General features: G+C 37.3%; 1 protein-coding gene across 1 annotated transcript in view; it reads left to right on the top strand.

The window, feature by feature from the left end:
• Window positions 1-16,419, top strand: part of CTNNA3 (catenin (cadherin-associated protein), alpha 3) — a 2,453,748-nt gene that overhangs the window by 1,819,442 nt on the left and 617,887 nt on the right. Inside the window, exon 12 of the mRNA XM_006889022.1 lies at window positions 14,621-14,821. Within this exon, the coding sequence (XP_006889084.1) occupies window positions 14,621-14,821 (201 nt within the window). The remainder of the gene's footprint in view (window positions 1-14,620; window positions 14,822-16,419) is intronic.

The raw sequence follows: 16,419 nt of genomic DNA on the forward strand, positions 1-16,419 counted from the left end.
GCTGCGTCGCCCTCGCGCTGCGTCGCCCTCGCGCTGCGTCGCCCTCGCGCTGCGTCGCCCTCGCGCTGCCGAAATGTTTTGTTTGAATAGTTATAAACATGCGAAATTGTTCACCGCAGATTAGTAACTAAGCACAAGTAAACTTGTGTTTACTTAGATACAGCACACTTCTGTCAGGGATTGTAAATTTGAAAAGAGGCTTTAATTCTGCAGAAAAGTACTTTGGGATTGGGAAAGAGGCAGGTTCTGGCCATATCTAGAAACAGAAGCTGTTTTTTGATGAGGTGAAAAAATATGAAAATATTCTACAGATCTTAGTAAGTAATCACAAATAAATAAACCCACACTTTCCTTGATCATTTCATAATCTGACAAAGATCTGGCATAGGGGAAAGGGAAAAAAAAACCAACAAAAAGTTTGTTTATATAAAATAAGATAATTTCAATTAAACAAAAGAGTTGAGTGTATGATTACAGTTTTAAAAATTTAAAAACATCATATAATTGCATAGAAGAGCAAGGAAAAGAGAACCCTTAAGGCACAAATCACTTTGGTAAAATTTGGTTCACTGATTTGGTGACATTTTGTAACTAGAAAGGTTACAAAATGACATTGAGTAGAAATTACTAAAAAATCTTCTTGGGAACTTCTTGATGGAAGAAATTAATGAAAAGACATATATTTAGAAATTTAAGCTAAGATTAAATATATTGAGCTCTCTAGAAAGATGCTAGCATCAGTATCTTTTACTTTTCACTATTTAATAATAGTCCTAATACCTTTTCAACATGTATGCAGAGCAGATTATCCGAGAGGCTGGGCTCTATGAGGAGAATTGTGGCATCAGGATTGGTGGAATATCTATTAACAATCTCCATTATGCAGATGACACAACCCTGCTTGCTGAAACTGAGGAGGACCTCATGCACTTGCTGCGAAGGGTCAAGGACTGCAGCCTTCAGTATGGACTGAGGCTCAATGTCAAGAAGACAAAGATTCTCACCACTGGACCAATTGGCAGCGTCAGGGTGGATGGCGAAGAGATTGAGATTGTTCACAGCTTCAGTTTGCTCGGCTCCACAGTCAACACTCTTGGCACCAGCAGTCAGGAAATCAAAAAGCGTATCGCGATGGGAAAGTCTGCCGTTAGGAACCTCTCTAAAGTACTCAGGAACAACAGTGTGTCTCTGGAGACTAAGGTGTGCCTGATACAGGCCATGGTCTTCGTAATCGCTTGTTATGTATCAGAGAGTTGGACAATGACTAGGGAGGACAGAAGGAGAGTGGATGCTTTTGAGCTGTGGTGCTGGAGAAGAGTACTGAATGTACCAGGGACTGCCAGGAAAACAAACAGATTCATCTTGGAGAGAATTAAACCAAGCTACTCCTTGGAGGCAAGGATTCTGGGGCTTCGTCTGACATACTTTGGACATGTTGCCAGGAGGGACGGGTCCTTGGAGAGGGACATCATGCTTGGGAGGGTGGAGGGACAGTGCAGGAGGGGAAGACCCTCTATGAGATGGATTGATTCGGTGACTGGGGTAATCGGGATGGGTGTGTCAGAAGCAGTGCGGTTGGCGCAAGATAGAGCAGGGTTTAGGGCTGTTGTGCATAGGGTCGCTATGAGTCGCAAACGACTCGACGGCACATCACAAAAACAACAACAATACTTTTCCATCCAATTGTGTTCAGGTTTTTTTTAAATTTTTCTGTTCTTTTAAAAAATAATGAATTTTAGGGATATTTCATAAATGACTGATTTGTGGGATATGAAATAATTTTGCACTTACTCTTAACCTCGTTTCCTTCTTCATCATGCATAATATGAATTTAGTATTTTAGCAATAATTAATTGAAATTGTTTACTAATTAAATTGGGAAAGGAGACTCCTCTTACAGAATAGAATTTGTTTTTTAGGTTTTGTGTACATTTGAACGGAAAAGAAATACTTCAACAAAACACACTGTGTATGACTTCTTTAAAAAGACAATTGAATACAGAAATTATCATCTTTTTTATTTATACCAGTTTATTTACGAAGTTAGAATACATTGTTTCTCACATCAGATCTTTCCCATTCCCTTTACCTCCTCCACCCATCAAATCGTGTGACCATATGATTAACCACTATCCTGGCATCCTCTGCTTCCACCCACATAACCCTTTGATCCTCAAACTCATTCTACAATAAGGGTTTTATATAGTATTTTTCCTTATGGGACTGAGTTAATTCACTTAACATAATGTTCTTTTAACAAATGGTCCTAACAAACTGGACTACTATGTGTAGAAAGCTGAAAGAGGATCCAGATCTCACATCATACACAAAAATTAATTCAAGGTGGATCAGTGAGTAAAGCCCAAAACTATAAAGTTCATAAGAGACAAACTGGGGTCAAGCTTAGAAGGCCTAGCCAAGGTATAAAGAGACTACCAAATACAGCAAGAAATGAACACTCTAAAGAGCATAAAATTGATGAATGAGATCTTCTTAAAGATTTAATCCTTGTGCACATCAAAAGCTTTTTCCAACAGGGTGAAAAGAAAAGCTACAGATTGGGAACAAACATTTGGCAGTACCAGCTCAGACAAGGGTCTCATACTGAAAATTTTCTTTTCTAAAGCATATGTCTAGTAGCAGGCACAGTAGCTTAACTTTTTCCAAGAGTTATTTGCCTGCAGCACAACTCGAAGGCATGAATTGTCCTTCAGTCTTCATTGTTCATTGTTCAGCTTTCTGATGCTTAGTCATGGTTTTCATGGTCTGGGGTGGAGGTGGGGTCACTGGCAGGAAGGAGTAACATTTGCCAGGTATAAACAATTTGTTTACTCTTACAATCATTTCTCTGTATGTTTCCTATTTTAAGTGCCTTTTCCTCTGGAATTTCTCTTCTGTATTTGTGATATACCTCTAGGAGCTAATTTTAAGTAGTTTCACTATTTGCTTATTTCTGTGCCCCAAAGTACACTTATCATAACTGAGTATCCAAGTTGTGGTATAGTGTGGAATAGAAAAAGGAATTATACCCAAATGAATAGACTTTTTTTAAAAACATAAGAGCATTCAGTAACGAAGCCATCCAACATTAGCTTCCAGTGTGCAGGAACTGAATGGTTTTATTGCATAATACAAGAGAATTGCTTCATGACTGTCTGTTCCCGCTGACAGTCCTGATGTTCAATCTGGTAATACCCTCAAAGATATTTTTTTTTCTTAAGCTCAGTGCTTTGCTATTAGATGTTAATAGGTTCTGGGCTATGGAGAGGAAGCAATGCACTAATTAACACGAAGCCGCTCAGTCTAAGTGAGTCTGTGGAAGAAAGCATGAGTTTAATGAAAATGCCTAATATTTGTTTTATTTTTTTCTTTTTGTTTATTTTATCAAAACAAGTGTTCCATAAAATGCAATAATATAGGGTTTTTTTGTTGTTGTTGTTGTTTTTATTACCCATTCGGTACAAAATTGGGAAACAGGAATGGCATCCACTTCCTAAACTAGATGTCTCTGGAAACTCTACAAACTCTTTTACAAATGTACAGAAATTATGTTAATCATACAACAGAGTGTAGGTCTTTTGTCTTTTATTCAACTCAACAACACTTAACCACTGCTAAATGAGTCTAGTGCTGTTATATCTGGGGGAATATTCTTCCACTCTGCACATTAAGCTCACATAGCACCACCCTGAAAGGAACATATCTACATATATAAAAACAAAGAACGCATTAAGCTTCAGAATAATTTTTCCACATGTGGAGGTTTCCTCCTTTGATGGAAAATTGGCGAGAGTGAGAACCCTGAGTCCTCATACATTTTTTTAAGGCCTTACCAGGTACTTCTGTCTGGGGCAGGGAGATTGGGAACATGGTAAGTGGACAGGGGGATCAGTCATGTGTGTTGGCTTCTGATGGGTAGGCTAATTCGCCCACCTATGTCCTCTCCATATCACTATGCTCCTGTTAACTGGTTATTTATAAACTTTGCAGGAATTAGATAAGATTCTGCCCCATGAGACTTTCTGGCACCCTTGTGTTTATTCTACCTTATTACCCGCTATTGAAACTAAGAATTTTTCTTGCTTCTGCCTCTGGAGTTAATGAATTCTTTCCAAGGTTGGGTTTGAGTCAGGCTCCAGGTGGGCGCCAGACACATTAAGTGGGGTTTATCCTGTCCCCTCACACATCACTCTTTGTCAATGAGATAACCTGGGTTTGCTACGATGCTGAAACTTGTGCCATGGGGATATCAAATACCAGAATAGTTTCCTATTGTGGACAGTGTTTGGTGGAGCTCTCAGTTGTAAAACAGGTTGGGAAACAGGAGTGGCATCCACTTCTTAAACCACATGCCTCTGGATACTCTGTGAACTTGGATAAACAACAATAGCTATGGAAAGCCATTAGGTCTTTTGTTCATAGAGTCTCTATGAGTCAACCTTAACTCCACGACAATCAGCAAACAACAACATGCCAGAGAAGCTCAGTAAACTGAGATATTCATCTTCAATGAACAAGTTCTCTGGTGAACTGCCTAGAATACTCAGTGTCTCTTCAAATATGATAACTCCATATAGAACCACAATAGTAACATCATTGGATACTAAACAAGTGTCAATGTTACATTTACAAAATTAACTTACTCATTCTAAAAAATGAATCAATGATACTTTATGCTCAATTGAGACTAATGTGAAAATGCATAACCTTTCAGCTTTTATAGCATATGAAAAATGATAGAGCATTTTTATAAAACTTAGAAAAATATTTTTAATTGACATTGTATTGGTTATCCTTTTGAAATGGTTGAGTGATAAAATTTCTGAATTTTAAAGTGAGAAAAGACTTCGGCAATTAAAATTACTTTTGAAGAATATAGCAACTTGTTTTAAAATTTGGATCTATTATCCTATTTGAATCTGGGAAAGATTTATCTGCACAGACACATTTTTTAATCTATTAAATTTAAATACAACAGATTTTTCTCAGAGCGGTGTATGAGAATTAAATGAAATAACGCCTAAATGTTTGCTAGCAAAATGTCTGGAAAGTAACAGACACTCATAAAATATTTGTCAAAAACTCAAACTTATAACGTAATTGCTCCACCCAAGCATTTCTTTGAGAAAGCTAGGAGAATCAAGGTATAATAGCATAAAACATTTTTCTTAATAAGAGTCTTAGAAAAATATAAGCTTCTCAAAATTCTTATCTCATTACTTAGAAATGATAGTTCTGCATGCATACTTAATATGCTATAAATATAGCCATATAGATGGTAGACATAATGAATGGCAAAGTTTACACAGTAAGTGCAATCTTCTTAAAACCACATCCTGAGGGGCTAAGCTACTGGTCTAAGGGACTCAGAACCATATCCTCAGGACACATCAAAGTGATTTAGCATAGCATGGTGGTTGGAGTGGACTTATAGCTGACCCTGCAATTGGTTTTCAGAGGCAGTAAATTTGATAAGAAGAGAATGCCCATCTTATCCCCATGGAACAATAAGTGGATTCAAACCATGTGACTCCACCATAATCCTCAAAAATTATGTTCTTTATACTGTTTTGATGAGTGTGTGTGTTAAAAAGTATGTAAGTGGCTTTCTAGGGTTCAGTTGTTGCTTATCCCTGAGAATAAAGAAGATTGAAGAAAATCAAATGTATATAGAAACAGTAAATCATAAAGGCTAATGGTCCAAATGAACTTCGACCTCCATTGCACTGTGGCGAGAAGAATTACTTTGTGTCTGGCTACTGACCATCGCGACCCCTTGAAAAAGCCTTGGAGGATACTGGACAGAATGAGAGACTAAATGTAGGAAAAAAACTCTGTATCACAAAAACTATCAGGCCAATTAGTCTAATGGAGATTGGTAGAACTCTTGAGAAGAGAACCTAGAACTCAGCTCACCCTTGGAGATAAGCTTTTGACCAACAATAAGCATGGTGAACAATATTTCTGGTCATCTACTCTCTCCTTAGAATAACTAATCACACAGCTCAGAAGGGAGCTCTTCTCCCAGGAAGAAACCTCAGATGTCAGGAAGAGAAACAATGGAATAATGAATGGAAATGAGAATTAGGGAGAGGGTAGGAGGAATACTATTGAATGTGGGAACTGTAATCAATGTCGTAAAACAAAATGTGTGTGAATGAATAGAAAGCCAATTGCTCTGTAAATTTTCACCAAAAGTACTATTAAAAATGATTACTCATAGAAAAAAAACACACCATTTCATTAGACTGATTCTCCATGTCAAATTTAGTGACAATGATTATATTCTTCAAGTTGTTGATGTTATGTGCCATCAAATCACTTGCGACTCAGAGCGACCCTATGCACAATAGCCCTGAAACCTGCTCTACCATGTGCCAACTTTACTGTCTCTGACAGACCTACCCTTATTACTCCACTCACTGAATCAATCCACTCATCGATGGTCTTCCTCTCTTTTGCAGTTCCTCCATGCTTGCAAGCATGATGTCCCTCTTCAAGGATGGGTCTTTCCTTGTGACATGCCCAAAGTATGTTAGACGAAGCCTCAGAATCCTCCAAGGTATAACCTGGCTTCAACCTCTCTAGGACAAACCTATTTTTTCTCCTGGCAGTCCATGGTATTATATTCAACATTCTTCTCCAGTACCACAGCTCAAAGGCATCAGGTCTTTTTATATCATCCTTAGTCATTATCCAGCTCTTTGTAACATAACAAGCTATTGTGAAGATTATGGCCTGGATCAAGTGCACTTTGGTTTCTGAAATATGGACATATAAGTTACAATTAACTCTAGTATTGGTATACTTACTTTTCATTTCATGGTTTTGGTAAAAGGGAATTAAAAATATATTTCAATTTTTATTTGTTGCACATTTGCATTGTTGCTTATTTCATGGATTTTAAATTTATAACAATAGACTTGGGTGTATAAAAATGCAAACTTAATTTTTCACCATTAAATAGCTTAATTTGGGGCATTTATATCCATTGTTGTTGTTGTTGATGATTGCCGTCGAGTCGAACAGGACTCATAGTGAACCTATGAAGAAAAGGCCTGAGGCCTTTCTGTAACTATTGACATTTATCAGAATTAATAGAGTTTCCAGAGGCATGTTGTTTAGGAAGTGGATGCCACTCCTGCTTCCAAATAATATCCATTAGGAAGCTAAAATCATAATCTTAGCAATATAGGCAATTTTGCCCATCTAGGTTTATAAACACTGCGTGGTTCAAAATTCAAAAGTGTGTATGCCAGGGCTATACCCTGTCTCCATACCTTTTCAGTCTTAATGAAGAGCAGGTTATCCGGGAGCCTGGGCTCTATGAGGAGGAATGTGGCATCAGGATTGGAGGAAGAATATCAATAATCTATGTTATGCAAATGATACAACCTTGCTTGCTGAAACTGAAGAGGACCTGAAGCACTTGCTGTGGAGGTCAGGGACTAAGTCTTCAGTATGGATTGAGGCTCAATATCAAGAAAGCAAAGATTCTCACCACTGGGCCAATTGGCAGTGTCATAATGGATGGTGAAGAGATTGAGATCGTTCACAGTTTTGGTTTGCTTGGATCCACAGTCAACATTTTTGGCACCAGCAGCCAGGAAATTAAAAGACGTATTGTGATGGGAAAGTCTGTGGTTAGAGACCTCTCTAAAGTGCTAAAGTACAAAGATATCAGTGTGGAGACTAACATGTACCTGATACATGCCATAGTCTTTCTAATCACTTGCTATGCATCAGAGAGCTAGACAATGACTAGAGATGATAGAAGGTGAATTGATGCCTTTGAGCTGTGGTGTTGGAGAAGAGTAGTGAATATACCATGGACTGCTAGGAAAATGAATAGGTTTGTCCTGGAGAGGGTGAAGCTGTTTGCTCCTTGGAGGCAAGGATTCTGAAGCTTTGTCTGACATACTTTGGGCATGTTGCAAGGAGGGACCAGTCCTTGCAGAGGTACGTCATGCTTCGGAGGGTGGAGGGAGAGCACAGGAGAGAAAGACCCTCGATGAGTTGGATTGGTTCAGTGACTGTGGTAATAATGGGGACAGGTGTGTTGGAGATGGTGCGATTGGCACAGGATAGGGCAGAGTTTAGGGCTGTTGTACATAGAGTCACTATGAATTGCAGGCGACTCGACGGCACATAACAACAACAGGCTTATAAACTCAGGTTTGTTGTGGGTTTTTTAAAAAATTTTTTGTTTTATAATAATAGGTCAAAATCTCCTCTATTTTACTCAATATCTAGGTCTTATGTATCCAGATTTCATGAGATGTATTCATAGCTGAGATATTCTTTTCCACCTGAGGAGATTATAGTATAAATTGTCTACTCTTTAGGCTTTGCCATTGATATTTCAAAACTCTGCTTTGGGAATTAAAATAAAACCTTTTACTTCTCAACCAAGTATGACTTTTGCAAGTAAAATGTGATTCCACATGCAGTCTATTCTCTGGATTATAGATTTATGAAATTCCACTTTAGAAATATAAGGTCAATAAATTAATGTGTTTCTCTCACCAAACTTTTTTATTGCCTGAGGCAATAAACCTTGCCTTCAAATGCTAGCTTTACTTTTGAAAAACAACAACAAAACATTAGGAATAAGAAAAAAAAAGTTACGAGAAAATAAATAAGTACATTTCAAAAGTTATTTCCCTGCTACATCTGCTGCAGTGATTAAAATGCAGAGAATTTTGCAAGTTTTAAGCATTTTTAATAAATATATATTTCTTGATAGTTCCTGTTATTAACTTGTTGGCTCCACAGTCAACACTCTTGGCACCAGTAGCCAGGAAATTAAAAGGCGCATTGCCATGGGAAAGTCTGCTGTTAGGGACCTCTCCAAAGTATTGAAGAGCAATGGTGTCTCTCTGAAGACTAATGTGCATCTGATACAGGCCATGGTCTTTGCAATCACTTGTTATGCATCAGAGATTTGGATAATGACCAAGGAGGATAGAATGAGAATTGATGCCTTTGAGGTGCGGTGCTGGAGAAGAGTATTGAGAATACCATGGACTGCTAGGAAAACAAACACATTCATCCTGGAAAGGGTTAAACCGGGTGGCTCTTTGGAGGCAAGGATTCTGAGGCTCCATCTAACATACTTTGGACATGTTGTAAGCAGAGACCAGTCCTTGAAGAAGGACATCACGCTGGGGAGGGTGGAGGGACAGCGTATGAGGGGAAGGACCTCTATGAGGTGGATTGATTCGGTAACTGGGGTTATCAGGATGGGAGTGTCAGAGTCAGTGTCACTGGCACAGGACAGAGCAGAGTTTAGGGCTGTTGTACACAGGGTCGCTATGAGTCGCAAGCGACTCGATGGCAGATAACAACAACAACAATAGAAATCAACCTTTGCCTCTTATGATGACTTTAATAGTATTGCTTCATCGTACCAGTGGTTAAGCAATTCTCTACTCTTACATGGATGCATACAGGTCACTCCATTTCTCACTCCAAATCAAATGTTAATCTGACACTCTGAAATTCAAAGTCCAAATATACCTTTTTGGCCAAAACATATGTAATTCTAAAAGTGCTTTTCTTATAATAAACCTATTGCAGCTCCAGTCTAACTGAATCTGCCGGAAAGAAAAATTATATGCAAAGACTCTAATGATTTTTTTTTTTTTTAGTTTAACCAATAAATTCATTCTATTACAAAAGCCTTAAGGTCTAAAAAAAGTAGGGGTATCATGGGTGGAATGTTCTTTTTTTCCTAAAGGATTAAAGGTGATATAGCCACATCAAAACCGAAGTCATTCTTTCCATGTTGGCTACTTAAAGTCACCTGAAACAATAATAGAAAACACTTCAATATGTTTCAGAATTTAATGTTTAATTATTGTTCGTATGTGGTAGGTGCCCAAGATTTTAATTTTTCTTTTTTTGGTTCTCTATGTTTAGAATTTCATGCAAATAGCTGCTGCTAGCTTTCTGTGAAACACTCAGGGTACAGGAAACTGTCACAATAATGAAAAATTTGCAAATCTCTCCTAATGTTTTTGTACTATATTCAATCTCAGTAATTCTGAGGATCATTAAATCATCATTCTTCCTCCTTTCAAGTCTACTTATATACTTCTTGCCATTTATTTTATATTTTTGTTGTTTTCATGTGTCTGTTCATGAAGTACATTCCATTGCTTATATGACCTTACCTGCATAGTTCATCAAGACACAGCTTCTGATTGTCACTCAATCATAAACAGTCAGCATAAGACTTTCTACAAGTAGAAACAGAGATGACACAATCCTTTCTATAGTTTTATTTTCTACTTTAGATAACGGTGTGATAAGAATATATTTCATTGTACTATAGAAAAAGTAAACAATTAAACTAAAGTGATATTCTTTCCTGGAATTTATTGGGAAACGAATGTGTGGAGAGTCTACTTCAACTTGTAGTGATCTTATGTGCAACAGATCTGAACCTTGTACCATCTGGCATCATCATCAGTCGCTGTCTTGCTTAAGTGTGGTGCTGCAGTTGCTGAGTCAATCTATCTTCTTGAGAGTCACTGACCTGCCTTTCTCAGCATAATGTTTTCTTTCCCAAGGACTGGCCTACTTTGACAGGACACCTAAAATCTGTGAAATAAAATGTTACCATCTTTGCCTTCAAGGATCACTCTCCTTCAAGATAGATTTATTTGTCCTTTTGGCAGTCCATAGAATATTCGGTAGTCTTCACCGACACTAAACTACAAAGGCATTGATTCTTCTTTGGTTTTCCTTATTCATTGTCCAACTTTCAGTTGACATAAGAAACAAGTGAAAATACCATGGCTAGGATCAGGTGCATCTTCTTATTTAAATTGGCATCACTGCTCTTTAACACTTTAAAGAGGTTCATGGTGAAAATTAGAATTCATTTTTCATTAAGCAAAAATTACAGAATGTATAAAAAATTAATCTTACAAAAGAAAAAGCATTTATTATCCAGATGTTTATTTGGGTCTTTAAATTTTATTGTTATAGCTCATTGCTGATGAGTTGGAACTGACTAATAGCTGACACTCAAGTGGGTTTTCAGGGTCTGTAAATTGTACAGGAGGAGATTGCCCATCTTTTTTTCTGTGGAGTAGTTGTTAGATTCTAAATATTTGCCTTTGGGTTAGCAACACAGTATCGTGTATATAATAACTATGCATTCTACAACTATGCACTTTTATGTTTGTAATGTTCTACTTAGTTAGAACTGACCCACCAATGGGTTTTCAGTGGCTCTGGTGGCCTAATGATAAGAAATTGCTCTTCCAACCCTAAGATACATGGTTCAGATATACCAGCTGTCCATTATAGTTTGCTGGACAACCTCCCCCTGTGAGATTTACAGCCTCTGAAAATCTACTATAGTATCATCTATGAGCTAACTCTGACCTACTGACACACAACAACAGCAATAATGACAAAACACAAGGAAGGAAGTTGCCCATATTTCTCCTCCAAAATTCCTCTAGTGAATGCTTAGTTGTTATGTGCCATCAGTTGCTTGCAACTCATAGTGACTCTATGCAAAATAGCTCTGAACCTTGTCCTACCCTGAGCCAATCTTACTGTCTTCAACGCACCTACCCTTATAACTCCAGTTACTATGTCAATCATCTCATCCAGGATCTTCCTCTCTTGTGCATCTTCTTTTGTGGATCTTTCCTCCACCATTGCAAGCATGATGTGCTTCTCCAAGGACTGATCCCTTCTTCCAATAAGCCTAAATATGCCATATGGAGCCTCAAAGTCCTTGCATTCAAGAAGCAACTTGATTTCACTCTCTGTAAGATAAACCTGTTTGTTCTCTTAGCAGTCCATGGTACGTTCAATACTCTTTTATAGCACCACAACTCAAAGGCATTGGTTCTTCTTATGTCATACTTAGTCCTTCTTGTGTCATCTTTAGTCATTGTTCCACTCTCTGGTGCATAGTAAGTGATTGTGAAGGCCATGGGTGGATGAGGCACACCTTAGTCTCTAGATTGACATTATTGCTCTTTAGCACTGTGATGAGGTCCCTAACAGCGGATTTTCTCAATGCAGTTTGTCTTTTGATTTCTTGACTGCTTGTGCCAAGAGTAATTATTGTGGAATCAACCAAACTAAAAATGTTAGGTATATATATATATATATATATATATTTTAAAATATCTAAATATCATGTATATATGTTTAAGATACATATTTGGAAATTGCTTAAGAGAAATATTTGTAATTACAACATACATTTTTAAAACTGTTGATTGTGATTTCTTTTACATTTAAACTTTTACTCAAATTACAAGGCAAAGGATAATCATAATTATAAAGATGTGCTTTCTGTTGAAATGGGACCATGCCTGGATATATGATAGGCTTTAATGATACATAACTATGTACTGAAAATTAAGATAAAACCCTAGTGGATTTATAATGAGGATTTTCATTAGTCAACCTTAGTAAAATAAATAATCTGAATATCTTTAATATCTCTTGCATTTGACTATAAAAATTTTCAGTTCATAGAAATGTGTCTATGTATGTTTATTACCTATAAGCTAGGATTTAGATAAAACAATGTATTATTCCAGGTATATCTTCTAAGAAGATTTTATACATATATTCAGCAAATATTCTTGTGGGTCTGAAAATGCCAAGTACTGAAAGCAGGTGCTAATTATGATACTTCAAAGAATAAGATAGAGTCTTTACTCTTAGAACAGTCTATTTGTGCGGGGAGAGGGGTGCAGCAATGAATGAATGGAATCTCGAAGTCTCTGTAGATGTTCATTGAAATGAAAAATAAACAACCTAAATTTAAAAAAAAAAAGCATTTGCAATGAATAAATCATTGTACAGAAAAAAAAATAAGTACATAATTTCATCTCAGGAAGAAGCCACTGGAAGCATATAAAATATTTTGTATATATTTCATGTATAGCCAAGCCAAACAACTCACAGCTGATCCTCTAGAGGGTTTTAAGAGGCAGTAAATCTCACAAAAAGAGACTGCCCATCTTTCTTCCAAGGATGAGCGGGTAGATTTCGATCATGAGCCTTTGGATTAACAGCACAGATCCTTACCACCGAAACATGAGAACTTTCTAAAGAAGTATTGTTGTCGGTATTGGGTACTCTCTAATTTCATGTAACTCATAGCAACCCTGTGAACCGTGCTCTATCCCGCACAATCCTCATCATACCAGACATGACTGCGCTCAATGCTGCAGTCACTATAACAATCCACCTCCTTGAGTGTCTACTTCCTAATACTGACCTTCCATCTTTCCAAGTATTAATTTTCAAGGGAAAGCCTCTGCTAATAACATGCTCAATCTACATGCTGCAGTATTCTCAAATTTGCAGTTAGAAATACATATACACTGAGACTCTTGAACTTACAGCTCTCATGGGTCATATGATATCTGAACTATATGTTTTTCCTCGTGTGAGCTGATCTAACTCTTGATATTTAAGTTCAAGAAAATTGCATTTTAATGAGTTTCAGAATTAAAAAGGTTGCAGATTATTTTATTGACAATTTAAGAGTTTCATAATTATTATATTTTATTTTAATATAGAAATTGTTCTTATTTGCCACTTATAATTTACACATTTAAAATCTAAGTTATCGGAAATTGGAATTTAATATAATACGTAACCTACACAGAGTGAGGAGGACGTCATGTACTTGCTGCAGCCTTCAGTATGGACTGAGGTTCAATGTCAAGAAGACAAAGATTCTCACCACTGGACCAATTGGTAGCATCAGGATGGATGGCGAAGAGATTGAGATTGTTCACAGCTTCCGTTTGCTTGGCTCCACAGTAAACCCTGCTGGCACCACAGCAGCCAGGAAATCAAAAAACATATTGCAATGGGAAAGTCTGCTGATAGGGACCTCTCTAAAGTACTCAGGAGCAACGGTGTCTCTCTGGAGACTAAGGTGCACCTGATACAGGCCAAGGTCTTTGCAGTCACTTGTTATGCATCAGAGAGTTGGACAATGACTAGGGAGGATAGAAGGAGAATTGATGTCTTTGAGCTGCGGTGCTGGAGAATAGTATTGAATGTACCATGGACTGCCAAGAAAACAAACAGATTCATCCTGGAGAGGGTTAAACCAGGCTACTCCTTGGAGGCAAGGATTCTGGGGCTTCATCTGACATACTTTGGACATGTTGTAAGGAGAGACAGGTCCTTGGAGAGAGACATCATGCTTGGGAGGGTGGAGGAACGGCGCAACAGGGGAAGGCCCTCTATGAGGTGGATTGATTCAGTGACTGGGGTAATCAGGATGGGTGTGTCAGAGGCAGTGCAATTGGCACAAGATAGAGCAGGGTTTAGCGCTGTTGTACATAGTCACAAACGACTCAACGGCATATAACAACAACAACCAAAGAGTGATCTTAAATAGGATAAAATTTTGCATTCTGTAGTTTTCTGCTGTTGAAGAATCAAATTAAATTGTACTTTTATTTTCCCTTTTTTATTATGTCTTCCTTTCCCTTCTGCAGTTCCTTTGGAATCAGAAGTCAAAATAGATTCTAGTCAGAATTAAGTGATTGTAAAAGTATCCAATAAACAACGCCAACAAAAATAAGCTCCCTTAATTTATTCTGTTTACTTACAGAGAGTCATATCTTGGAAGATGTCAACAGGTGCATCATAGCCTTGAGGGACCAGGATGCTGATAATTTAGACCGTGCAGCTGGTGCTATCAGAGGACGGGCAGCCAGAGTTGCTCATATTGTCACAGGTGAAATGGACAGTTATGAACCAGGGGCTTATACTGAAGGTGTGATGAGAAATGTGAACTTCCTTACAAGTACTGGTAAGTCTCTATCCCCTGTAACAGCAACATTGCTACTAAGTTTAATGCTATAGCTATCAAACATTCATACATATGGAAAAAGGTTCTCAATCTGTGTTGCTTGTTTTCATATAGATTGCTATACTATCTGATAGATGCTTGCATCCTGTGCTTATGTGATTTAAAATTTATCTCCAAGAAGTAAATGTATTCATTGGAGAAAGGGAGTCTTTTATAAATATGTGCACTATATAAATTACCCACAGGCCTTTACTACTCATGAATGCTTGTTAATGCCAGGGCTGTTAGAATTTATAATTAGCTCAGATGTGGTATCAAGCATGTAATTGTTTCCAAACCCTCTTTTATCTGTATCATTCGTTTGTGTTTACATTACTTAAGTGGAGAAAGCTTGTCCTATGTTTTCAGAGAAATGTTCTCTACCTTCATTTGCAATCTGTTTGTAAAACAACATTTTGTTCCTGCACATAATCTTCTTTGATCTCTTGAGAGATATAGAACTAGGCATCTGTTATAGTTACAGCATTCAGTTTAATATTTCTAAAGCCAGGCAGGAATGCTTTGTTCGGAACCACTCAGTAAAGGATTGTTCTTACTTTGACGCTGCTTCAACATTACTCAAAGAAACTTACAGAAGTAAAAGAATTTGTATAGAGAGAAATAAGGTGAGATTGGGTTGTTGTGCATAGGGTTGCTATGAGTCACAAGCAACTTAGTGGCACATAACAACAACAACAACAGCAATGATAAATTAATCCAATGGGTAAAATTTTAATGAGGGCAATAAACGATTTGTAGTTATTATGAAAAGAAAATTTCTTTTCTTCTGTAAGAACTTCTGAAGCACTTGGGTTGAATTGTTTTATTAAGGGCCTCTTAACATGGAACATCAATCTATCCAAGCATGATGTCCCTTTCCAAGGAATAGCCTCTCATAGCCCCATTTCCAAAATATGAAAAACAAAACTGGCTTCAGGTTGCTGGTTTATTGGATCACTATGAGATGTACTCGACTAGACTATACATGAACAACAACAACATGAAGCCCATTTAGAAAGTAGCATAAAATAAAGAATCAATGGTAATAAAGGAGTTCAGAATGCAATTAACACACTGGGAAAAAATAAGTCCCCAGGAGCAGTTGGCATATTCTAACAAACAGTTCTGGAAATGCCCACCAGATTGTGCAAAACATCTCGAGGACATCTACCTGGCCAACTGACTGGGTCGTTCACTATATAGCTCACAGTATCTTTCAGTATTATGACTCTAAGCTTAAACATGTTTTTCAATTCTCAGCTTGAAAAATGCAAAGCAAGTTCTTCCCATTTATTCTCCAATTCCAGCTCTCATCACAATCTTTACATTATAATACTTTGCTTTGTTTTCTTGACCTCTCCTTAGGATTTTCTGCTCAACTCTTTTACTTTAGCATGTTTTCCCTTTGATTTGGCTTGTTGATGCTCTAGTGAAATTTTTAGAGTCTCTTCTGAAGTCTGTTTAATTTTTTTTCTTTCTCCTCTGTCTTTGTAATGACCTTTTTTTTTAAATTTAGGTTGTTTATTTTTCATTTCAATGAACATCTACAGAGATTTTGG

This window comes from Elephantulus edwardii, unplaced genomic scaffold (genome assembly GCF_000299155.1).
Source record: "Elephantulus edwardii isolate Elephantulus edwardi_28Jun2011 unplaced genomic scaffold, EleEdw1.0 scaffold00074, whole genome shotgun sequence".
In the NCBI taxonomy this organism is placed as follows: Eukaryota; Metazoa; Chordata; class Mammalia; order Macroscelidea; family Macroscelididae; genus Elephantulus; species Elephantulus edwardii.